General features: G+C 40.8%; 1 protein-coding gene across 16 annotated transcripts in view; it reads left to right on the top strand.

The window, feature by feature from the left end:
- The window catches only part of Ep400 (E1A binding protein p400), a 109,486-nt gene that overhangs the window by 41,870 nt on the left and 42,665 nt on the right, over positions 1-24,951 (top strand). For all 16 annotated transcript variants that reach the window (XR_013106952.1, XM_076922357.1, XM_076922363.1 and 13 more), the window contains 10 exons: positions 379-428; positions 988-1,045; positions 3,235-3,324; positions 9,608-9,715; positions 10,752-10,942; positions 11,108-11,285; positions 20,496-20,632; positions 21,502-21,671; positions 22,113-22,287; positions 22,393-22,529. Coding sequence is in view for 15 of the 16 variants with exons in the window: in XM_076922357.1 (XP_076778472.1) it covers positions 379-428; positions 988-1,045; positions 3,235-3,324; positions 9,608-9,715; positions 10,752-10,942; positions 11,108-11,285; positions 20,496-20,632; positions 21,502-21,671; positions 22,113-22,287; positions 22,393-22,529 (1,294 nt within the window). In the remaining variant the exon portion in view is untranslated. The remainder of the gene's footprint in view (positions 1-378; positions 429-987; positions 1,046-3,234; positions 3,325-9,607; positions 9,716-10,751; positions 10,943-11,107; positions 11,286-20,495; positions 20,633-21,501; positions 21,672-22,112; positions 22,288-22,392; positions 22,530-24,951) is intronic.

Raw genomic sequence — 24,951 nt, 5'->3', positions numbered from 1 at the left:
TAAAGAGAGCTTCGCAATGAGGCACAAATCTGAATCCTAGTACTTGGCAATTAGAGGCAGGGGTTTGTGAATTTGAAGCCAGCCTGAACTCAGTCAGTGAGACTCTGAGTCCAATAATCAAATAAACAACAACCCGCCAATAAGTGTTTAAAAAAAAAAAAAAAAAAAAAAAAGCCATAAGATGAAAACAGCTAACCTGGGTTACTGAAAGGAATGAGGCTGAGTTTATTCTACAGGGGGAGAAGGTGGAACTTGTACTTCCTGTCCTTGAGTGTTAACAGCCTTAGGACTCAGCTTGTATAAGTAGACAGTACTTGCCAAGTTAAAAAACATCTTGCTATAGCTTTGGTGAAAATACTTTATTTGTTGTCTTTTTAGGGAAAGAGTCCAGATTAAAGGGATTTGATACATCACCAGAACACTATTTGGTAAGTACAGGTTCTTTTCTGCTCTGACACATAGTGATCTTGTATTACCTGGAGAAGTTACTAATCTATGAAATCCATGTGCTTTGAAAATGGTGTGGCACTGGGTGGTGCACACCTTTAATCCCATCATGCTGGTGGCAGAGGCAGGTGGATCTCTCTGTGAGGTTGAGGTCAGTCTGGTATACTTAGTTCCAGGACAGCCAGTGCAACACAGAGAAACCCTGTCTTGATAAACTAAAAGAACATAAAATGAAGAAAGAGGGGGAGGAAAAGGGGGAAGGGGATGGAGGAAAAGGAGGAAGAGGAAGAAGAAGATGGAGGAGGAAGAAGAGGAGGAGGAGATGATGATGATACAGTGTGTCACTTAACAGCTGTACTTGCTAGTTGAGAGAATGTGTTTGAACACAGTGATTAAGGTCTGCATCCTCACTCTGCTCCATGGTGCTGTGATTGCCCACAGGTGCCTTGATGCTCTCCATTGGTCATCTGCTAATAGACACCTGTGCCTTGACATTGATTCTGTGTTGCTACATCTCACATGACTTTTATTCTCTTTCAGGATCTAGGAATATCTGGAAGGAAAAGAAAAGCTAGCACATCTTTAACTGATGATGAAGGTCTGTTCTCTACTCTCTTGATGCTTTATTAGAGCCTTGAGATCACAAGCAAAATGTGCAGTCTGTATTTTCTTAGTATATGGCTATGCTGACTTTGACCATGGACTGTTAATTTCAGTTGGTTAGAAAGTTTAATCTTTGTATTTATCTTGGAATGTTTGTGTAAAAAGGGTAACTTTTGGTATCTTAGAGGACTTGGGGTGTTTCTGTAACAATTTTTTAGTATCTTATTTTGTGATTCTCTGAAAACCAAGGAAATCCTTAGGGGTGCACAAAGATGATTCAGGGCCAGGTCTGATCCTGTCCTAAAGACCCCTTAGTACATTGGGGTAGATGTGCCCACCACAGTTCCTATGCTGGGCTCTTCGGGAGAAGCCCCTGTCCTGTTACAGTGTTGGCACTGGGTTCAGAGTAGAACATAGATGTAATGCCAGTGTGAGTGTGAGATCAGACTGTGTCCGTGGTTGTCTGACCTATTTGCAAACAAATGTGTACTGGCTCCTGGTTGTAGGAACAGGGGAAGGAAGCAAGAATAGAGTTAGAGGAAACACATGACAGTGTGTGATACAGCATGTGCTATATTAGTGAGTCCCCAGGGGTCTCAGCTGCACTGTAACTTTACTGGCTAGACTGGGAATGTGTAAACTTCCAGAGTTTGAAAGTTAGAGGTTTTACTATGGGTTGATTATTGTTTGGGAGGGTTTGGCCATATGATTAGTATAGTAACTGTCAGGATTAAGTTTCACTCCAAAAGATAAATCAATGAGTCATAGTGGCCCACTGGAGCTGGGACTTTGGATTCCATAGCCCTGCGTTGACATAGCAACTTGGTGTTCTTCAAAAAGCCCTTGTTTGTTATGTATGCTCCTGCCTTAGCATTTGTCCCTTCTTTTAGCTACTCTCACAGCTCTGACTGCTGGCACTGAAGCTGGCAGAACATAGAAGACAAGCACAATTCTGGTACCTCCAGCCAAGCAGATGTCCTCTTGGAAGGATCTGGGCTGTGTTTTTGCCTTTCTTTCCCTGCCTACCTGTTGATGTTGGAAGGCTAGGGTATGTTTACCAGTGCAGCTAGCAGTGGATGGGATGACTGAAAAGGGACTGGAAAGCATCCAACCTTGTATAGAGACTTTAGATGACTTCCTTTGTAGAATATAGATGTGACTGTTTGGTTGATTTGTGGGCATCCCCTTGTTAGGTAGTGGGTTAATTTAGGAAAAGCAAGAAGAAGCAGTAGTAAGTGCTTTGCCTGATAGGCATGTGGTAATGTTGTTACCTTACATAGCCCAAAGCTGTCCTCCAGTTGGGACATCAGCCTAGCCATCACACCTGTTTACTATTCTTTCTCCTAAGCCATCTACTTAGTTACATGCAGGAAAAATGGCAGAAAGAAATTCCAGGACAGGTCTGGCTTGTCTTGTAAGGTCGAACCATGCTTTTTGTGTTTAGGACTAGATGTGTCCTGGGCCCAGGGATGTGGAATCTAATGCCTTGTCAACTTTGATGGGTGCTAGAGGGTTTGTAGTGAAGAACTGAGGAATTTGGGGATGTGGTAGTGTGTGTGCATGTGCACATGTATGAATCTACGTGCATATGTGTGTGTGTTTGAGAAGGGAAAGTTCATCGAATAGTATGGACAAGAAGAAGACAGATGAAGAACACTGCCGATGTGAGAGGGTGTAGCTTCTCTAGCCAGCCCTGTCACCTCTTAAGATTGCCTAGTAATGAAGAGTTGTGTTTGGAGGATGCTGAAGAGTTCTTTGCAAGAGTTCTGACTTTTGTGGTAGGAGAGGGGCAGGGTCCAGGGTTAGGGCTGAGAGTGTGAGTTGGTGTGGGTTGTGTCCCTTGTCTATAGTAGGCAGTGATGAGTTCCTAGAAAGCATGCAACATGGGAAGTAAGTCTCTCTGTGGTGGTTCTCTAGTGGGTGAGAAGTTAACCAGCATTCTGAGCTAGTGAGGTCCATTGTATGTTGAAAGAACCAGATTGTGGATGGCAGGCTGACAGGAAAGAGAAAACATTTCCCATTTGTTTCTTGTTTAACAATGGTTTTCAGAATCAACCTGAAAAATTAAGGTATTTACATTCAGGTTCTTTACTAGCTGTAGAACAGTTTTGAAGTCTAATAGTATTAGCAGTGTTGAGCTCAAGTGAAGTTTTGTATGAGCCTGACCTCTGATAATTATTTTAGTGGAAGATGAAGAAGAGACTATCGAAGAGGAGGAAGCACACGAAGGACTTGTAGACCACCACACAGAACTTACTAATCTGGCCAAAGAAGGTAGGTTGTTACTATCTTACTAAAAATACTTGCATTAAACATTAAACAGTCACACAGGAAGATTTGAAAGTAATGTTGGATGCAAATGACAACAGTCCATGGAACATTGTGCTGCCAAGTTCAAGGGATCAGATCTCTGGTATTAAGTTACTTCTGTCTTAGTGATCATAGCTGACCTAGACTTTTTATGGATCACTTCCTGAATTCTCCTTTCTCGCCTCTGTGAGTCTTCCTAGCTACTTGTTTGAGCCTAAAGCAGAATTCCTTGACAATGGCGTTGTAAGATGTGTCTTTTTCTTCCTGTCCAGTGGTTCTGCCCAGTAGTTTGATTCAGATGGTTGGTTATTGCTGTTAGCACTTTTAAACTCTACACTGTTTCACATATAAACATGTCATCAGTTACTTGTTTATTCCAGCAGTGCTGCTATCGGTACTCCCTTGTTCTACAGTGTTTGTACACAAATGGCTCTACTTTGTTAGTGGTGGCACATGGTTGGTCTGTAGAATCGTACAGTTGGCTGTGCCAAACCACATGCTGTATTGGCATTAGCCTTTGAACCAGTGGTGATGATAGGGCCCCCTAGTGGCTTGGAGGAGCAGTTCTTTGACAGTGAGGTGTGTTTTTCTCATGTCTGTCTTTGGCTCATTTAGCTGTGAGTTTTTTCTACCTGAGTTCCTTAAGTATTCTGGACATAAAGTCTTGTCTCATTTTTTATTATTTTTAATTATGTGTCGATATGTGTTTGCATGTGGACATGTGCATGAGTGCTAGTGACTACAGAGGAATTGAGTCCTGTGGAGCTTTCTGACATGGATACTAGGAACTAAGCTTTGGTTCTCTGTAAGAGCTGCAAGTGCTCTTAACTGTTGACTCTTCACCCCAGGGGACACAAATTCTTTGTACTTTGATCATAAGGATGGCTTCCTATATAGTGTTTGATTAAAAAAAAAAAAAAAACCCTTTTTTTTTTTTTTTTTTTTTTAAAGTTCTCATTCATTTTATTACATAAAAATTATAAACATTTCCCAGAACTGGGCACAATGTTATTTTCCCACAACCTCTTCTGTAACTCTTAACAAAAATAAGAAGCAATACAGGGTTCAAATGAAAATCGAGACAATATACACAATTTTCTTACTGAATGTTTTAAAAATATTTGGAGTTTGTGTCTTGATGGTATTAAAAATTGAACTAAAAAAGGTTACAATTTCATTGTCAAATGCTTAGACGTTGGTGAAATTTTTCTATGTGACTTATGTCGGAACGCAGTCCATGAACTAAGCTGTGTGAGGAGATTGATGAGACCTTGTGAGAAAACACCATGTAAACAAGACAAGAGTCTTTAATCTCTGTTCTTCCATAACATGGGTGGTTCTTGAAATTTGCTTTCTTGCCCCTTCCCTGGTAAGAGCAAGTTCACTTCAGATTCACATAGTTCACATAGACATATTACACAAGTCTACGGTTATTTGTTTATGTGTCTTAATGATAAAACATGTTTTGCCTCATACAACTTGTTCTTTTAATCAATTTCATACTTTGATGACTCTTTTTAACACTCAGAGTCTAAATTGTCTGAAAAAAAAAACCCTTTAATTTAAAAAATTACATTTATTTTTATCTGTCATGGCATACATGTGAAAAATCAGAGGATAACTTGGAGGAGTGGCCAGTTTTTCTATGATGTAGTTCTGGGGTTTGAACTCAAGTCATTAAGCCTGGTGGCATATGCCCTTTACTCTCTGAGCTGTCTTGTTCGTACTTGTTTTTTTTTTTTTTTTTTTTTTTTTTTTGGTGCTGGGAATTGAATTTGGGACCTTATGCCAGGAAAGCATTCTACAACTAAACTATATTTCCAGTGCCCTCTCTCATCTTTATAGTCTACTCCAATGATGTAAACTGTCGTCTTCTACACAGTGTTTCTTTTTGTGGCTTACTGGCTGGTTTGTAGCAATTTCCATATGAAATCACACCACCCTGATTCCTGTTGCTTTAGGATAATCCATGTCTGACTAGGTTCTTTTATGGTTTCTTCTTTCCGGCATAGGTTTGAGTCCATGTTTCAATAAATAAATAAACTGTTGGAAATGTTGAATTGATTTCACCTATATTAATAAGTTATGAGAATGGCTTTCTCTATGAAGTTGGTTTTTCTATTGTACTATCAGAATGTATTTCTCTATTTATTTATTTATTTATTTATTTATTTATTTATTTTGTTTTTTCGAGACAAGGTTTCTCTGTGTAGCTCTGGCTGTCCTGGAACTCTGAAGACCAGGCTGGCCTCGAACTCGGAAATCCGCCTGCCTCTGCTTCCCAAGTGCTGGGATTAAAGGCGTGCGCCACCACCGCCCGGCTTCTCCATTTATTTAGGCCTTTTGAAGAAATTTTCGTTATATAAAATGAAATGCTTTTTGTTAAATTAATTTCTCTCTTTTCTCTCGTGTGTGTGTGGCGTGTGTGTGATTTTTTTGAGACAGGGTCTTAGATAGCTACAAGGCTCATCTTGAACTTGCTGTATAGCCAGCACAACTTAGAGCTCCTAACCCTCCTACTTAAACCTCCCAAGTGCTGGGATGTTGCTCTAAAGAGGTCCTGAAGCAAGGATGTAACCTGATACATTCAGAGTTCATTTGCTGCCTCTGTGAGGATAACTGGGGTGAGGGTGGTTTGACTACTTCACCATTGGGTATGAGCTATAGGTTTTTTGGGTACTTTATCAGTTGAATGAAGTTCATATCACTTAAATAGGCATTTCTGTTACAAGCAGTTCTTGCATTTATTTATTCATTCATTCATTTATTTTTGGTGTATGCTCTTTCTTGTAGGCTTTGATACAAGGCATTTTTACATTGGCCCATTTAATGTGAACTGTGCTTACCAGTGTGATACTCTTTTTGCTGTGTGCTCTGTTTGGTGTACTTAAAGTTACTTTTCTAGGATTTTGTATCTGTCTAGAAGTGAGACTTAGCCAGGCAGTGGTGGTACACGTCTTTAATTTCAGCACTTGGAAGGCAGAGGCAGGTTAATCTCTGAGTTTGAGGGTAACCTGGTCTACAGAGCAATTTATAGGACAGCCAGGGCTACACAGAGAAACCCTGTTTGTTGGTTGGTTGGTTGGTTTTAAAAGTGACACTTGTTTGGAATTTATATTTCTCATATTGTTCGTAGAGATTTCAGCATAAAGTTACCCTTAACATCATCCAGAAAGTGCAGGAATATAAAGAGACTTTTATAGATGATTCTTACTTGCATTTTGTCAAGGTGGCTTTTGAATGTACCAGTTTATATTCTGTTTCTTTTGCTTTCCTTTATTTTATTTTCTCTGGAGAGTGAACCTAGAGCATTGAGCCTACTGGTCAAGCACTCTGCTCACTTGAGCTATATACATCCCCAACTCTGGTTGATGTTTTAAGGTGTCATGGACTAGCACTGAATGGTGGGTGTACTGTTATCTACATGTCCATCAAAGAAGCCCTTTGGAGTCACATGATGTAGTCTGCAGAATCCTCACTGTTAATGGCTGATATCTTGATGCCATCAACTACTGACAAATGTATTAAGACTTTTGTAGCACAAGAATAGGTACTTATTTCTTTTTGTATTTTTGACAAGCTAATTTTCAGTTTCTGTATTTTGAGCCTATGTTATTAAATCCCTGGATCTGTTTTTTTTTTTTATTCTGTACATTGTCTTCTGAGTCTTTTCTACTCTAAGATTAACTTAAGCTTTTAACCATAGTTTGTTTTAGTCTTAGTCTCCCCCATTCTCCTCTGGGGTGGGGATCAAACCTAGAGCTATGTAGTTGCCAGTTAAGTAGCTACAACTCCAGTCTGTGCTTGGTCATTTTGTGTATGACATATTTCAGATAAGGTTCTGATGGCTCTTATGAGCCTCAGGTTCTGTTCTTGGTATTCTGTTTTGCTAGCATACTTTATGAATCTTACAACTCACTGGAACTTGATTGGGCAGATTTTTCAGGCCTACCAGGATGAGATGTTTATTCAGAGAGGGATATAGTTGCTGTCTAACCTGCATCCTGTGTGTGTGTGTTTGTGGTATATATGCATGTATGCACGTGTATATGTGGGCACCTATGTTTTCAGGTGTGTATGTGTATGTGTGCGTGTGTGTGTGCATGTATCTGTGTCTGTCTGTCTGTCTGTCTAGAACAGAGATTGATGTTGGGTGTCTTTATCTTATTTTTAATACATTGAATCAAGGACTCTCACTTGAATCCATAGCTTTCCAATTGGCTGGCTTACTTCCATGTCTGCCTGGGTTTATAGGCAGACTGCTACACCCACGTAGCATGGGTGCTGGGGATCTGAATTCCATACCTGCTTATATAGCAAGCCCTTTACCCACTGAGTCATCTCAGACCCCCTAATCTGTATTCCTTAAATTGTATCTCTTATAAGAACACAGTATCCTTGTCTGACCCTCCCCCTCCTTCCTCTGTGGGGATTGTAGGCATGAACATCTTGCTTGATATCCTCCTTTATTTCCCCATTGTGGTGGCTGCCTTATGACACTTTGTGTTCTTGGTTTGCTGGAGTACATGTGGAGTTAACACAACACAACTTCACTCCTCTGTGGCTCAGGAGTTGGGCAGCTCTCCTAGTAACTATGGCTACACTTTCTTGGTACAAGGTGAAGCCTTCAAGAGGCTTAATGTGAGCAGATGGGAGGAATGTACTTCTTAGACAGGTTCTCACTAGTTGATGAGGGTTTTATAAGCCTGGACTGGTTTCCAGAGTAAGTATTAGGACAGAGCAGGCCAGCCCTGGTCAATGTGGAGGCTGAACTATCAGGAGGGAGGAGGGTTGATGGGCCTTCCCTTGTCTAGATGCGGTTGAATCTAATCTTTGAAGTAGAGTTATGGGTTAGACTCAACACTGTGGTCCTCAGGAACCTGTTGGGATTTTCTTCCTGCTCATGGAGCAAAGATTAATTTGAAGGCTAATTTGAACCACTTATGTTTTGTCCAAAAAGGATATGTTATATACATCTTTTGTTTTACCAATGTGGATGATGTTGCTTTCAGGGCATTAGTTAACTTTTTCTAAGACATTTCATTGAATCATCGTATTAACACTTTTCTGTTAATATCCACCTATGTAGATATGGATGATATGGAGACAGATTTCTCAGACATTCAGAAAAGTTGGGAGAAGTGTATTATAAACACTACACACACAGTACCCATGGTTGATGTCTGATTTCACATGGCTTAACCCCACATTTGTCTGTTAATTTAGTGAGTTGGGTTTTAAAATTGAGAGTGAGTGAATTCAAAGAGATTTTACTCATCTTGAATAGACAGAGCTTGCAATGCTGGTCTCTTTCTAAGAGTATTTGTATCTATACTTGCAATGTGTTTTTGTGTCATAGTTTGATACTTAGTCAAACAAATTGCTCGTTCCCTGGACTGAAACTCACTATGTAAACCAGGCTGGTCTTGACCTCACATAGGTGAGTCTCTTCCTTTGCCTTTGGAGTTCTAAGATTAGAGGTGTATGCCACCCTACCTGGCATATCTTTTTTGTTTAATGTTAGTGTCTTTGATCCATTCCAACCTGGGTTACATGGTAAAATCCTGTCTGAAAATTAATATTAGGGCTTGGAGACATGGCTCAGCAGTTAACAGCACTGACTGTTTTTCCAGAGGACAAAGATTTGATTCCTAGCCCCTATATGGCAGCATCTGTAATTCCAGTTCCGAAGGATCCAGTGCCCTCTTCTGGCATCTGTGGGTACCAGACCTGCACATGGTGCAAAACACACATATAAAATAAAACAATTAAATCTAAAAATGTCAATACTAATTAATTTAACTGAAAAAGAAAATACTTAGACTTTATTAATTATGGGCATCATTCTAGTTTTTGGAAAAAATGTATTTTTAGAATTTGCAAGCTATAAATTTCTAATCTAAAACTCTAGAATTCAAAATGCTTTAAAATTCAAAACTTTTTTGAGAAAAAATGGTGTTCTGAAGTTTCATATTTTAGAACATTTTGGATAGTGGATTTTCAGATGTGTGCTCAGTTGACTGTATATAGATAGTCTCCAATACAGAAAATCAAAAACTATGAATACTTCTAGTCCTGGTCTTTTTAAATAAACAATGTCAGCCTACATCTCCTGTTTTAGGCAGAGGAATGTATGTGACAAGCTACCCATTCAGTTTTTTGCTGTGCTTTTCTGAGTGATTTTTTTTCCTTTGCAGCTAAATTACAGTTATAAAATGATCTTGTTTCTTCCTGGCATTCTTTCCAGCTGAGTTGCCCTTAATTGATTTGATGAAATTGTATGAAGGTGCCTTTCTGCCAAATTTTCAGTGGCCACAGCCTGAACCTGATCATGAAGAGTCAAGTGGGGAAGAAGGTATGGTTTTAGTGTTGTAAAGAATTTGGGTTTAAAGCAAAAACCAAAATAAGAGTTAATAAGATGTAGGAAATTGAAAGTATTAGACCCAAGGACAGGTTTTTCAGTCCATGTGAGTCGTGGCAGGGACTTTCTGCTTTGAATAGGATTAAAGCTTGTGTGTTTCTGTAAACAAAGAATTAAAATTGAGCCAGGGGAAAAAAAGTGTATTTTATATGCAGTTTTCCTATTGCCTCCTGGGTTCTGGGATTAAAGGCCTGTCCCACCCCCAGCAAGTTCTGTGGTTTTTATTTACCTTGGTATGTTCATCAGAGCACTGGGTGAACTATGAAGGATGAGAAAATAGTTTTTCTAGATCTGTGTTGTGGTTTGTAAACCTAAGCATCTTGTTTGTCCAGCCTGTGCTATGCTTCCTCCTTGTTTGCCCAGGCTATGCTACGTTTGCTTATTAACTTGTAGAATTTTCATGGTTAATTTTACTTACTAGGCATTTCATATAGTTACACAGACCTGCAGGTTGTCCTTTCTCATTCTGATTCTTCTGTTTATTAAATAATAAGAGCATGTGAGAGGGAAGGGAGGGTACAAGAAGGGGTAAGACCATTGTTAGAGGGTTGCCTGTACAATTCAGGGCTTTTAACAGTCCCCTCTACAGCAAGACCTAGAGTCAGAGACAAAGGCTTCCTCCTTGTTTTCACACTTGGACATTTTTACAGCTTGCCCCCTCCCCTTGATGGCAGCAGAAGGGAGATGATTAAACCTGAGATGCTCATATTCCTGTTCACATTATTGGCTTTCAGTCAACAAAGCCATTTCCTGGATAACAGGCTAGGGCAGATTATGCTTTGAATCCCAGATGCAGTTTATTGTGATGTTTTCTAAGAACATTCATTTACGGTATTATGGATGTATAAAAATGGATTGCAATGAAAAATATGTACCAATTCTTTATTCTTCCTTGCCCCCTTCCCTTTCTATGTTTAGGCTCATAAAACTCACAGCAGTCTTAGTTGTGTTTATTTCATTGTTGTTGTAGATGTAGAAGACTGTCCTAATGAGAGGGAGAGCCGGAGGGACTCCGTTCTCATTGACTCGCTCTTCATCATGGATCAGTTTAAAGCTGCAGAGAGAATGAGCATTGGAAAATCCAATACCAAGGACATCACAGAAGTTACTGCTGTGGCTGAAGCCATCCTCCCTAAGGGCAGTGCTCGAGTCACAACTGCGGTGAGGAAAGCTTTTCTGGCCTCCCACCATGCTCCACTGGAACTGCTAGAAAAGGCAGTTCTTGTGTCCTTATGTTCTGTGAACCATTTGGGATAGTCTCTAGATTTAGGCTTTGAGAAGGAGTGCCAATTACTCACTCTTCGGCTGGTCTGTCTGTTACTGTAGGTGAAGTTCAGTGCTCCGTCTTTGTTGTATGGTGCTCTCCGAGACTATCAGAAGATAGGCCTTGACTGGCTGGCCAAGCTCTACCGGAAGAATCTCAATGGCATATTAGCTGATGAGGCGGGGCTTGGGAAAACTGTGCAGATCATTGCTTTTTTTGCTCACCTTGCCTGTAATGAAGGTAAGATTCTCTCAGTTTCCACTAGCAGCATGTGTTAGATCTGAGGGAAAAGACTTTGTCAGCCTCCTCTACTTGTCTCCCTTTCTTGAGCCAAGAAATGACTCTCTTTTTTTTTTAGATTTTTATTTGTTTTTTATTCTTTTTATACATTATATCTCAACCACACCCTTCCTCCCAGTTTTTTCCCCCATCGTCCTCTCCCCAGGAGCCAGTCTTCCATTATCATTTTAAAAAAAAATCAGGCATTCCAGGGATATCTACCATACATGGCATAACAAGTTACGATGAGACTAGGCACAGACCATCATATCAAGGCTGGACGAGGCAACTCAGTAGAAGGAAAAAGGTGTAAGCAAAAGTGTCAGAGACACCACAACTCTGACTCACTGTTGGGGGTTCCACAAGAACACTGAGCTACACAGTCCTAATGTATATGCAGAGGAGCTGGCTCAGACCCACTTCAGTCTCTGTGAACCCCTATATGAGCCTTGCTTAGTTGATTTTGTGGACTCTGTTCTCGTGGCATCCTCTTCTGCTCTGGTTTCTATAATCCTTTCTCCCTCTCTTCTGTGGGATATCCCTGGCTTCGCCTAGTGTTCGGCTGTCCGTCTCTGTAACTGCTCCTGTTATTTGCTCAATGACATTTCTGTGATGACAGTTGGACTAGGCACTGATGTATGAGTATAGCAGAGTGTCATTGGAAAACATCCTGGGTCTCTGGGCTGACAAATCCCTAGTTCCAAGCCATCCACACAGTGTGAGGTGTGGGCCTCAATTTAGGTCAGTCGTTGGTTGGCCACTCCCACGAGTTCTACACTTCCATTACCCCAGCACATCTTGCAGGTAGGACATACTGTAGGTCAGAGGTTTGTGGCTGGGTTGATGTCCTTGTCCCACTGCAAAGGAGCCTTGCCTGGTTATAGAAGATAGGCAACTCAGGCTCCATAACCCCGATTACTGGGAGGCTTTTGATAAGGTCACTTGTAGATTCCAGGAGTTTACCACTGCACTAGGTTTCTACATCACTTCCCAAATGACCCTGGTTCTAATCATGCCTTCCAGTACTTTCTCCCTGCATTATTCCCCGCCAACTGAACCCTCCTGTTTCTATTCCCATTCATCCCCAGTCCTCTCACAAAATCTATTCCATTTCACCTTCTCAGGGAGATCTATGTGTTCCCCTCCAGCTCTCCTTGTTACTTAGCTGGATTTGTGGATTATACCACGGTTATCCTTATTTAATAGCTAATGTCTACTTATAAGTGAATATAGACCGTGTTTGTCTTTCTGGGTTATCTCACTCAGCATGAATTTCTTCTAGTTTCATCCATTTTTCTGAAAATGATATGTGGATTTACTTCTGGATCTTTGGTTTGATTTCATTGAACTTTCTGTTTTTATTTTAATACCATGCAAAATTTGTTACTACAGCTCTGTAGTACAGCTTACAATTATGGCTGGTAATACCTTTAGATATTTTTTAGCTAGCCCAGGTTTTTTTGTTTTTCCATATGAAGTTGAATGTTGTGCTTTCAAATTTTATAAAGACTTGTGTTAGAGATTGCATTGAATCTGTAGATTCCTTTTGGTAGTATAGCCATTTTTACTATGTTAATCCTACTGATCCATGAGCATGGGAGATCTGTCCCTCTTGTGATGATAATCTTCGATTTCTTTCTTCAAAGAATTGAAGTTTTTGTTGTACAAATCTTTGATTTGCTTGGCTAGAGTTACCCAAAGATGATTCATATTATTTGTGAATATTGTGAAGGGGGTTGTCTCCTGGTTTCTTTCTCTGCCCATTTGTCATTTGCTTTGAGTCAGGGTGGGTCAGAGTGAGGTGCTAATCTTGAATCCAGCCATTATACCAAAGATGTTTATTAGCTGTAAGAGTTCCCTGGTAGAATATTTGGGGTTGCTTATGTATATACTGTCATATCATCTGTAAATAACAATACTTTGACTTCTTCCTTTGTACTTTGTAGTCTGTAGTTGTCTTATTGCTCTACCTAGAACTTTACTATATCGAATAGATATGGAAAGAGTGGACATCCTTGTCTTGTTTCTGATTTTAGTGGAATTGGTTTGATTTTTCTCTCCCGTTAATTTGATGTTGGCTGTTGGCATACTGTAGATCATACTGTAGATGTTGGCTGTTGGCGTACTGTAGATCATACTGTAGATGTTGGCTGTTGGCGTACTGTAGATCATACTGTAGATGTTGGCTGTTGGCGTACTGTAGATCATACTGTAGATCACCTTTACTGTGTTTAGGTAACGTCCCTTTTATCCCTAACCTCTCCAAGCCGTTTATCATGAAGGGTGTTGGATTTGTCACATTTATCATGAAGGGTGTTGGATTTGTCACATTTATCATGAAGGGGTGTTGGATTTGTCACATTTATCATGAAGGGTGTTGGATTTGTCACATTTATCATGACGGGGTGTTGGATTTGTCACAGGCGTTTCCAGCACCTAATGAGTTGATCATGTCGTGGTTTCTGTAAATTTGTTTATATGGTGGATTGCATTGACTGGTTTTTGTATCACTGTATCTCTGGGATGAAGCCTACTTGTTCATGGTAGATGATCTTTTTGATGTGTTCTTGGGTTCAGTTTGTGAGTATTTTGGGTATTTTCGCATCAGTGTTCATAAGGGAAATTGGTCTGTAATTTTCTTTGTTGATTTTCTGTGTGGTTTGGGCCTTAGGGTGACTCTGGCCTCATAGATGAATTTGGCAGAATTCCTTCCATTTCTCTTTTGTGAAATAATTTGAGGAGTATTGATGTTAACTCTTTAAAAGTCTGATAGAATTCTGTACTAAAACCATCTGGCCCTGGGCTTTTTTTGTTGGGAGACTTTTAATGACTGCTTCTATTTCCTTTTGGGGTTATGGGTCTATTTAACCTGTTTTTCTGATTTTGACTTAACTTTGTTAGCTTTTATCTATTGAGAAAATTGTCCATTTCTTTTCAGTTTTTTTTTTTTTTTCAATTTTGTGGAATACAGGTATTTAAAGTATGACTTAATGATTCTTTGAGTTTTCTTGCTGTCTGTTGTGTCCGCCTTTTTGTTTCTGAATTTGTTAATTTGGATATTCTTTCTGCGTGTCTTTTGGTTAGTTTGGATAAGGGATTGCCTATCTTGTTGATTTTCTAAAAGACCTAACTCTTTGTTTCATTGATTCTTTGTACTGTATGTAGTCTTTGTTTCTATTTTATTGGTTTTAGCCCTGAGCTTGATCATTTTCTGTAGTATACCTCTCTTGAGTGTGTTTGCTTCTTTTTGTTATAGAGGTTTTGGGTATGCTATTATGTTGCTTGTATGAGATCTCTCCAATTTTTTTATGTAGGTGCCTAGTGCTAGGAACTTTCCTCTTAGCGCTACTTCATTGTGTCCTGTAAGTCTGGGTATGTTGTTTATATATTTTCATTGAATTCTGGGAAGTCTTAAATTTATGTTTGCCCTGATCCAGCAGTCATTCAGTAGAGAGTTTCCAGCAGTCAGTCTCTACTAAGAGTTATTTAGTTTCCATGAGTTTGTAGGCTTTCTGTTGTTAGAAATCCAGTTTTGAGGTGATTTTACTTTGTTGTTTTGTTTTGTTTTTGAGACAGGATTTCTCTGTGTAACAGCCCTGGCTGTCTTTGACTTTATTTGTAGAGTAGGCTGGCTTCTAGCTTACAGAGATCTGCCCACCTGTGCTTCCTGAGTTCTGGGATTAAAGGCATGTGCCACTCACTACATATGGCGAAATCTGGTTTTAATCCATGATGGCCTGATAAGACACTAGGGTCATTTCAGTTTTATTGTTTCTGTTGACACTTGTTTTATGACCAAGTAAGTGGTCAGTTTTGGATAATGTTCCATGAGGTGCTGAAAAGAAGGTATATTGTTTTGTGTTTGGGTGAAATGTTCTTTCAGGTCCATTTTGTTCATAATGCCTGCTTGCTCTAGCATGTGTTATTTTGCATCTAGTATGGCCATTCTGTTAGTTCATTTCTGAGAAATACCAATAACCAATTATTGCTAATTCCTCTTACTTCGTTGTTGGGGAGGTGGGGAGAGCTGGCACGTCCCTTCTTTTGGTTTTGCTGGTGTGGATTATTTCTTGTGTTTTCATTGGTATAGTTAACTTCCTTGTGGGTTGGAGTTTTCTTTTAGCACCTTTTGTAGGGCTGGATTTGTGGCTAGATACTCTTTTAATTTGACTTTATCATAGAATATCTTATTTTTTCATCTGTGATGATTGAACGTTTTGCTGTTTTTTTTCAGGTCCTTGAAAGAGCTCTTCACTGCTAAGTCATACCCCTCTGAGGCCAACAAACCCCCCCCCTTTTTTTTAAATATATATTTATTTGTTTCTATATATGTGTATATATTGTTGATGTGAGAGAACAGCTTACAGAGTTCTTTCTCTCCTTTACCACGTAGGAGCCAGGGATAAAAGTCAGATCTGTAGGCTTAATGGCTAGTGTCCTTACCTGTCTCACCAGTCTCATCATTAGTTTTGAAATTATACAAGCAGACTGATTTCTGGAGTCTTTGGCTCCCCCACCCCCTATTGATTTATTTCTGTTTTTGGCCTAGTATCACCAAGTGAAATTCTTTTTTTTTTTTTTTTTTTTTTAAGATTAGGTAGGGTCTTTGTACATAGGCCTGGCTGTCCTGGAACACACTGTATAGACCAACCTTGAACTCAGAGATCTACTTGTTTCTGCCTCCCAGGTGCTAGTCCTGCTGGTATCACCATTCCTTAAATGTATTTTAAAGTAGATTCACTTACATAGCTAATTCAAGATGTAAAAAATACTTGCCTTTTATTTTATTATTTAAGTATTATTATATAATACTTTGCCTTTTTATTTTATTATTTAAGGAAAAGGGTGTTAAATGTTTTACTATATTTACAAGTTTATCATGAGACATCCTAGGACCTCAGTGTATGCTGAAATCCTGGACTATACTAGGTTTCATCATAAGTTCAGAACTTTTACAGAAAATGAACATATGATGACCTCTCTCTGACACACCCAAAGTGCCAGCTTTACTACCTTTCCTCTTTAGAACTTTTACTAAATTGTCATTTGAACAAGCCCTCTCATACCATGATTATGGATCTGAAAACCAGTGTTTGTACCAGGTGCTAGCAAGCAGATGGCATGTACAATGTGGATAAAGTGGACAAAAGGATTGTCCCATTTTCCAGACAAATTTAAACTTATGAGTTGTTATTTCTAGAATTTTTGAATTAACATTGAAGTCAATGGTTAAAATGTTTTACTATGAAACTACATAGTTAGAGAAACTTGTCTGTACTTCTTTTTTTTTTTTTTAAGTTTTTATTTATTTATTATATGTAAGTACACTGTAGCTGTCTTCAGACACCCAAAAGAGGGCCTCTGATCTCATTATGGATGGTTGTGAGCCACCATGTGGTTGCTGAGATTTGAACTCATGACCTCATGAAGAGCAGTCAGTGCTCTTAACTGCTGAGCCATCTCTCCAGCCCTTGTCTGTACTTCTAAAGTAGGAGTCTTCATGTTGTTACTTGTGAGGGAATGAGTAGGTGGGTCCTTCATTTTGGGGGGATGACAGGTACACAGATCTACAGGGAGGAGTCTCAGAGGCAGGACATGGAAGGACATTATATGTGTGTGAACCAGGGAACTAGAGCCATGGGTGTGGGGATGGAATGCGGTGGTATATCCAGAGATAGTGCAGTGGACAGGTACAGTTGGAAAGATGGTAGATGTCTGTATGGAAGAAGGGTTGAAGTCCTTGTGCAGATGTGACTTCATTTCAGCCAGAAGATATGATCACTGCAGGCCTGGGTTTGAGGGCTTGTTCACTTTGCCGATAGCTGCTGAGGCCGGAAGAGATAGGTTCTTTGAGGAGTTTGGTGTGCAGGGGGTCTTGTGGCTTGGTTCAGTAGGACACATATGCACGAGGAGGAGCTAGCTGAACTTGTCACTCCTGCTCTGCCTGGCCCCTGGGAGAAACAATAGATGCTCCTTACTTGGGACCTTTCCTGTTGTCCTAGAGTCTTCCGTCTTAGCCCATGTTATCCTAAATTAATGTCTCTTGGACTCATCCTTGTCTTAGATAACCACTGGTTCTCCACAAACTGTTAATTTATTAATTAACTTATTGTTTGTTGATTTTTTTTCAAGAGAATGTTTCTCTGTGTAGCCCTGACTGTTCTGGAGGTAGTTCTGCCGAGGTCAACCTTGATCTCGGATCCATGTACTACCTCTGCTTCCTGATCACTAGGATCGAATGAGAGCACCAACCACACCCAGCTAGTGTTTATTGCAGTATGCTGAGAAATGCACACAAGACAAGAATTGCTCATCAACCTACATTGTTTTTTGTCTTTGTTTTGTTTTTAAGGAAGAAATAGAACTGGAGATGGTTCAGTCTGAAGACCTGAGTCAGTCACCCAGACCCACATAGTGGGAAGAACTATTGATTCATTCCTTCAGGGTCCTCTCAACTCTTTATACTTGCTGTGACACACACCCCCTTCCTGTCACACCCTCATCCACATAAATACACAAATACGTAAATGAAATTTAAAAAACAAGGAGGAAGAAAGTAGTCTCCCTGTCTACCTATTTCCTTTCTCTGGTAGTGACTCTGGGATAGCCTGGTGTGTCTTATTTAGCCTTCACTTCACCTTTACATACATGGTCACAACCACATTGAATGGAATCTTGGGTTACATATTAGTTTTTTTTTAAAAAATAAATTGAAGAAATTTTTGTTTTCCGAGTGTGGTGCTGTACGTGCATTTAATCCTAGCACTTGGGACAGAGATCTATCTCAGATCTATCTATAGCAAGTTTCAGGCCAGCTAAGGCAACATAGAGAGACTCTGTTCAAAAAAAGAAAGAAGAAAAAGATTTCATTGTGTCTATTTATTGTACATGGTACTGTTACATAAGGGCATTTTGGTGTAAGGTTACTTACTTTTTTTTTTTTTTTTTTTTTTAAGTATTTTGAAACAGGGTTTCTTTGTGTACCGTTGGCTGTCCTAGACCAGGCTGGCCTTGAACTCCTAAAGATACCCCTGCTTCTGCTTCCAAGTAGTGGGATTAGAAGTGTGTGCCACCACTGCCTGCCCTAGAGACTTATTTTTATGTCAGTCTGTCTGAAGACCAGGAGGAGTGTTGCATCCCCCAGAGCTTGGAGTTATAAGTGGTTATGAGGCACCTGACTTAGGTACTGGGAACTGAATTTTGGTTCTCTGCAAGAACAACATGCACTCTTAGCAACTGAGCCATCTTTCCAAATTCATTTCCCTTTTCCCTTCCCTTTTCCCTTCCCTTCCCTTCCCTTCCCTTTTCCCTTCCCTTCCCTTCCCTTTTCCCTTCCCTCTTCCCTTCCGTCTTCCCTTCCCTCTTCCCTTCCCTTCCCTTTTCCCTTCCCTTCCCTTCCCTTCCCTTCCCTTTCCCTTTCCCTTTTCCCTTTCCCTTTCCCTTTCCCTTCCCTTTTCCCTTCCCTTCCCTTTTCCCTTCCCTTCCCTTCCCTCTTCCCTTCCCTTTTCCCTTTCCTTTTCCCTTCCCTTTTCCCTTCCCTTCTCCCTTCCCGTCCCCCTTCCCTTTTCCCTTCCCTTCCCTTCCCTTTTCCCTTCCCTTTTCCCTTCCCTTCCCTCTTCCCTTCCCTTCCCTCTTCCCTTCCCTCTTCCCTTCCCTCTTCCCTTCCCTCTTCCCTTCCCTCTTCCCTTCCCTTCCCTCTTCCCTTCCCTCTTCCCTTCTCTTCCCTTCCCTTCCCTCTTCCCTTCTCTTCCCTTCCCTTCCCTTCCCACCTACTAAAGATTGAATTCAGGGCCTTGTATATGCTAGACAAAACCTTGACCAGTGACTCACCTGCTCAAATCTACGTATTATTTTTATCTTATATGTATGAGTATTTTACCTATATGAATGTCTGTGTACTATGTAGATGTGTGGTGCCCATAGAGTCTAGAAGAGACATTAAATAACCTGGAACTGGTGTTATAGTCAGTTGTGAGCTGCCCTGTGGGTGCTGGGAACCAAGCCAGGATCCTCTGTAAGAGTAGTGCTCTTAACTGCTAAGCCATCATTCTAGCCCCATGTAGGTTTTTGCTTTCTTGAGAGAATATTGCTTTAGGTTTCTCTAAAACCTAAGTTTGGTCATTTTTTTACTTCTAAGGGTTTATGTTTAGATTTAAAGATTGTACTTTTACCTTTTACATTATGTGTACATGTATGTGTCTGTGTGTAGACACGTGTGTGTATATATGTGTGGGTGCCTATTGAAGCTAGAGGTGTTAGATACTCCTGGAGCTAAAGATACAGGCAGTTGTGAGCCACCCGAGAGTCAAACTTGAGTCCTCTGGAAGAGCCATTTCTTCAGCCCAGTGTTTAGAGAAGTCCTGGCTTGGTCCCTAGCATTGCCACCAATAAGGAAAATAAGGACTTCTGCTAAGTATTTTTTTTTTTCTTTGAAACTTCTGCTGAAACAGTGGTTCATTTTTCTCTTGAGCAGTTCCTTCTCAGAATCAGTAGCAGTGCTTCAGCTATGGCCACAAATGTGTGAAGTGCAGCTTTATCTTAAAACCAGCCATTTCTTGTCTTTGGTCGTTTGTGCATTCAACTCTCTAGGTTGCACTTTAAATGAAGTTTTCAGGCAAAGTTTGGTCACCGAGTAAATTGAATATGCTCTGCCTAGAAGTGGGTATCTAAGGAGGTACCTGTTTGAGCTACAGGGTGCTTGCTAGATTAATCAGGGCTTAAGGTCCCAAGTCAGCAGCTTGCTTTTTTGGGGTATTTGCTTGCCATAGATAAAGGGTTTTTTGGTGGTTAGTTAGTTTTTTGAGATAAGGTCTCACTATGCAGCCTTGGTTGACCTCGAATTGATAAAGCTCTGCCTACCATTGCCTCCTGAGTACTGGGATAAAAGGCATGCACCACACATGGCCTAGAAAAGTGTTCTTTCTCAGGCTCAAATGATAGTTTATATGGTTAGCAGTGGGTCCTGGTTTTATTTGTTTCTAGAGAGCCTGACCCTTACAGTGCAGCAGGCGACACATCTGCTCCTATACACCTGGGTGGTATAATTATACTGGAGGATAGTTTTGTTTACTTGGATTCTGCACTCTTTGTGGGCTATATATTTAATCAACTTCTGATCAAATTCAACTTTAGGTTCCTGGATCTGACAGATTTTTTTTTTTTCTTTTATAGGTAATTGGGGCCCTCATCTTGTTGTCATGAGGAGTTGTAACATACTCAAGTGGGAACTCGAGTTGAAACGCTGGTGTCCTGGCCTCAAAACTCTTTCTTATGTTGGCAGCCACAGAGAACTCAAAGCAAAGAGACAGGTAGTACCACCCCACTGCTACCTTTCTCTCTTTTCTTTGTTTTGCAGTGCTGGAGATAACACCCAGGTTTCACATTTCCTAGATAAGAGATGTGCCTGGGAACTATTCCTTTAGCTAAGTGGTTTTTTTTTTTGTTTTTTGTTTTTTGGTTTTTTTTTTTTTTTTTTTTTTTTTTTTTTTTTTTCGAGACAGGGTTTCTCTGTGTAGTTCCTGGCTGTCCTGGAACTCACTCTGTAGACCAGGCTGGCCCCGAACTCAGAAATCCACCTGCCTCTGCCTCCCAAGTGCTGGGATTAAAGGCGTGCGCCACCACTGCCCGGCTAGATGGCATATTTCTTGTGTGCTTACATCGGTGAGGGCAGAAATGTAGAAGGGTTTTACATGGATCTTTGCCATCCTTTCATAAAGTACCGACTCATTCTTGGGAACTGAGACGGTCCCAATGTTATTGCTGCCACAGTAGGGATCCAGTTTCCATGAAGTTTAGAGGGGATGTGTTAGACCATAGCCCATTCTCTAGTTTGCTTTAAAAATCTCATTGCAGTTAGTTGCAATGTAGACATATTCTTTCTCTCTCTTTTTTTTTTTTTTTTTCCTTTTTTTTCCTTCCTTGCTTGAATTATATACTATAAAAGCCAGTATCTTTTCTGGTAATCTATTTTCCCAATGATAATTTCTAGTGCCTTATTGTGACAAGAGTTTGTTAGGCTCTTGTTAGAACAGAGACTAATACCTTGGAATTTTCTTGTGTAGTTGTTCTGCAGAATGGGTTGGATTGCTGGTGATATTTACATCTTGACTGAGGTTGATTGCCTAGCAATGGTCTACAGACGGTTGCAGGGGAAATGGAGCTTCTTTCTGTATTGCAGGAGTGGACTGAGCCCAATAACTTCCACATCTGCATCACGTCCTATAAGCAGTTCTTCAGGGGCTACACTTCCTTCTCAAGGGTGCACTGGAAATGCCTTGTTGTTGATGAAATGCAGAGAGTGAAGGGCATGACTGAGCGGCACTGGGAAGCCATCTTCAAGCTGCAGAGGTCTGACCATACCCAAGTGTTCTGTCTTCAAATCTCCAAGTGTTCTTACCTAAGGATTTGTCTTAAAGAAATTTAAGTCATTGCATACATATATCAGTTTAGTGAAAAGAAATTTCCTTCTCCTTTGTCACAGCATTGTTGGACCTAAGAGACACAGAGTCCCTTTGTTTAGTCCTTTTCTTTGAGGGTCTCACTATGTATGGTCTCACTTGGTTTTCTTGGAGCTCTCTATGTAATGTAGGCTGGCATTGAATTTAGAGATCTGCCTGCCTCTGACCCTCTTTCTCCTTCCCTAAGTGCTGTGCATGCAGTTGTGCCTGTCCATTCCCTGAAGGCATATGTAGAATTTCTGACTCCACTTTTCTCATATATTGCTACAGTGAAGTTATGCAGCCTACTTATGTTTTTCAAAGTTCCAACATTTTCCCATTTTGTTTTTAGCCAGCAGCGCCTGCTTCTGATCGATGTACCTCTGCACAACACTTTTCTGGAGCTCTGGACCATGGTACACTTTCTCATTCCTGGAATCTCCAGGCCTTACCTGAGCTTTCCCCTGAAAGCCCCCAATGAGGAAAACCAGGATTACTATCACAAAATGGTCATAAGATTACACAGGGTATGTTTGCTTCTGTAACTACAGCCAACTCGTTTAAAGCATATCTGTCCTCTGCTAAATATACCATGGCATATAGGGTAGAAAAATGGTTATTATTTCCTCCAGGTCACACAGCCATTTATTTTGAGGAGAACCAAGAGAGATGTGGAAAAACAACTAACCAGGAAGTATGAGCATGTTCTGAAGTGCCGCCTTTCCAGTCGTCAGAAGGCCTTATATGAGGATGTCATCCTACAGCCTAGGTAAGTGCTGGTTTGCCCACATGCCCAATGAGAAGCAGATGTACCCTGTTGCCTCGGTAAGTGTGCCTGTCAGAGAGGCAACCAGGAACTCTGCAGGCTTCAGAACATCCTCTCTTTCTTTTTTCTTACTCAGCCATTATATATGCTTAATCTACACACCTGCCATCTGTGTAGCTTGATATCTGTTCCACTGCCTGCTGCTGCTGCTGCTGCTTGTGTTAGCCTGTTGTCTTAATTAGGGTTCCATTCCTGTGAAGAGACACCATGACCAAGGCAACTCTTATAAAGGACAACATTTAATTGGGGCTGGCTTACAGTTTCGAAAGTTCAGTCCATTATCATCGTGGCGGGAAGCATGGTGGCATGCAGGCAGGCATGGTGTTGGAGGAGCTCTACATCTTGATCAGAAGGCAGCCCGGAGAAGACTATCATCTACAGACAGGATGGTCTCTCTTCTTCACTGGGTGGAGCTTGAGCATAGGAACCCTCCAAGGCCTGCCTAAACGGTGACACACTTCCTCCAAAAAGGCCACACCTATTTCAACAAGGCCATATCTCCTAATAGTGCCACTTCCCAGGGGCCAAGCATATGTGAACCACCACACCTGGGTAGTTGATGTGAATGCAGCTGGTTGACTGGCTTACTCTCTGAAAGTAGCCACTGCTCCACTGAGTCAGTATGGAAGGAAACCAGTGGGACATAATACCTATGTCATGTTGTAGCATCCTATCACCTAAACAGTTCACCCCCAACTCTTGCCTTATAGCCCCAATATGTCAATCCAGTGGGCTCAACTTAGATCCTCTGAATCCTCTCCATGGCTGCTTTGATTCTTTCTTGTGTTCTCTGTGGTGTCTTGTGTTTAAAACAAATGGAAGAAACATAGAATTAAAGTTCAAACAGATTTTAATTTTAAAGTTAAAAACTGGTAGTTCTCAGTACTTAGACTCCACTCTCTTGACTGTAATGGCAGCTAAGAATCATATGTGTGTTTTTTATGGCCTCACATGCTAGCGGTCTTTGCTGCTTTTTGTTTATAAAGCACAGAGTATACATGAGTACCTAAGAAATTGTAATGTATGTCTAAAGTTCTCAAAGTAGCTTATGGTCCCTAGATGCCTTTCAGGGATGATTTGGCATTGTTGCATCATGTTTATAAGGTTTATTGGAAACTTTGTGACTGAGTATAAGAATGGATGGCTGCTCATTCATAGGTCATTTCACAGGCAGTCCTTGCCAAGCTGTGTTGGTGATGAGACATTCAGCCTGCCATTTAGTCTAGAGTAGGAGCTGTGAATGTGCCCTCATAGTGTTTACTGTGTTGAACCTCCATATACTGTGGAAGCTACATGAGCAGAAAGTATTTGGCCGTGTTGCTGTAGCACTGGTTTCTGTCAGATATTTCAGCAAAATGTTGATATTTTCTTTTGTTGACCTTCGCGATGTACTAGTTCTAGTTAGAAGTAATTTTGTGGGAAGGGGTTGGAGCTTCTGTGTAGGTCAGTTGCCACCACCAGCAGACAAGGGAAAAACAGTTTAGTTACCCTTAAATTCCTTAGTGTGTTTTCTTAGTTAGGGTTTTGCTGTGAAGAGACACTGTGACCTAGGTAACTCTTATAAAGGCACACATTTAATTGGGGCTTACAGTTTCAGAGGTTTAGTCTGTTATCATCACGGCGGGAAACATGGCAGTGTGTAGGCAGGCCAAAAGTTCTACATCTTAATCCAAAGGCAGCCAGGAGACTCTTATTCTGTGCTGGGTGGAGCTTGAGCATAGGTGACCCCAATGCCTGCCTACACTGTGAGGCACTTCCTCCAACAAGGCCACATCTACTCCAGCAAAGCCACACTTCCTAATAACACCACTCCCTATGGCCAGGCATTGAAACACAGGAATCTGTGGTGGCCAAACCTATTCAAACTACCACAATTGTCCTCCAAGCTGGAGCTCTGACAAGTCATTGTTCAGGGAATGTAATTTGTTGATCTGTAACTATGCCAGTGCCACAGGGTAGTGAGGTACTTGTGTTTGGGAGTGATGTCATCTGTTGTCAAGGTGTGAGAGGTCATGGTTTTGGATCCAGCATATCTTGTCTTAATGATCTTTTGTGGTTCTGTGATTCTTGCTCTGAGTAGAATGGCAGTGAGACTTTTTCATGTTTTCTTCCTTTTCGCTGAGTCACAATTAAGGGGTAATGTATTAAGATTTTGTGAACCTTGGCCCCACTTTCGCATTTGGGAACCAGGTTTCTGGACACCATTTATAAACCTGAGGTAGGCCGTCATTTCTACATTGCACTTTCCAGGTGCATAGGAACACCAATTATGATTCTCAGGGGGAGGCTACTTTCTGCTTCACTTGCACCCCCTTCACCTCCACCCTTTCTTTGGAAATGTCCATTATTCTTTTGGGGGAAGTGA

Source organism: Arvicanthis niloticus, chromosome 24, assembly GCF_011762505.2.
Source record: "Arvicanthis niloticus isolate mArvNil1 chromosome 24, mArvNil1.pat.X, whole genome shotgun sequence".
Lineage (NCBI taxonomy): Eukaryota > Metazoa > Chordata > Mammalia > Rodentia > Muridae > Arvicanthis > Arvicanthis niloticus.
The sequence above is the reverse complement of the archived record's forward strand: the minus strand, read 5'-3'. Positions and strand labels throughout refer to the sequence as shown.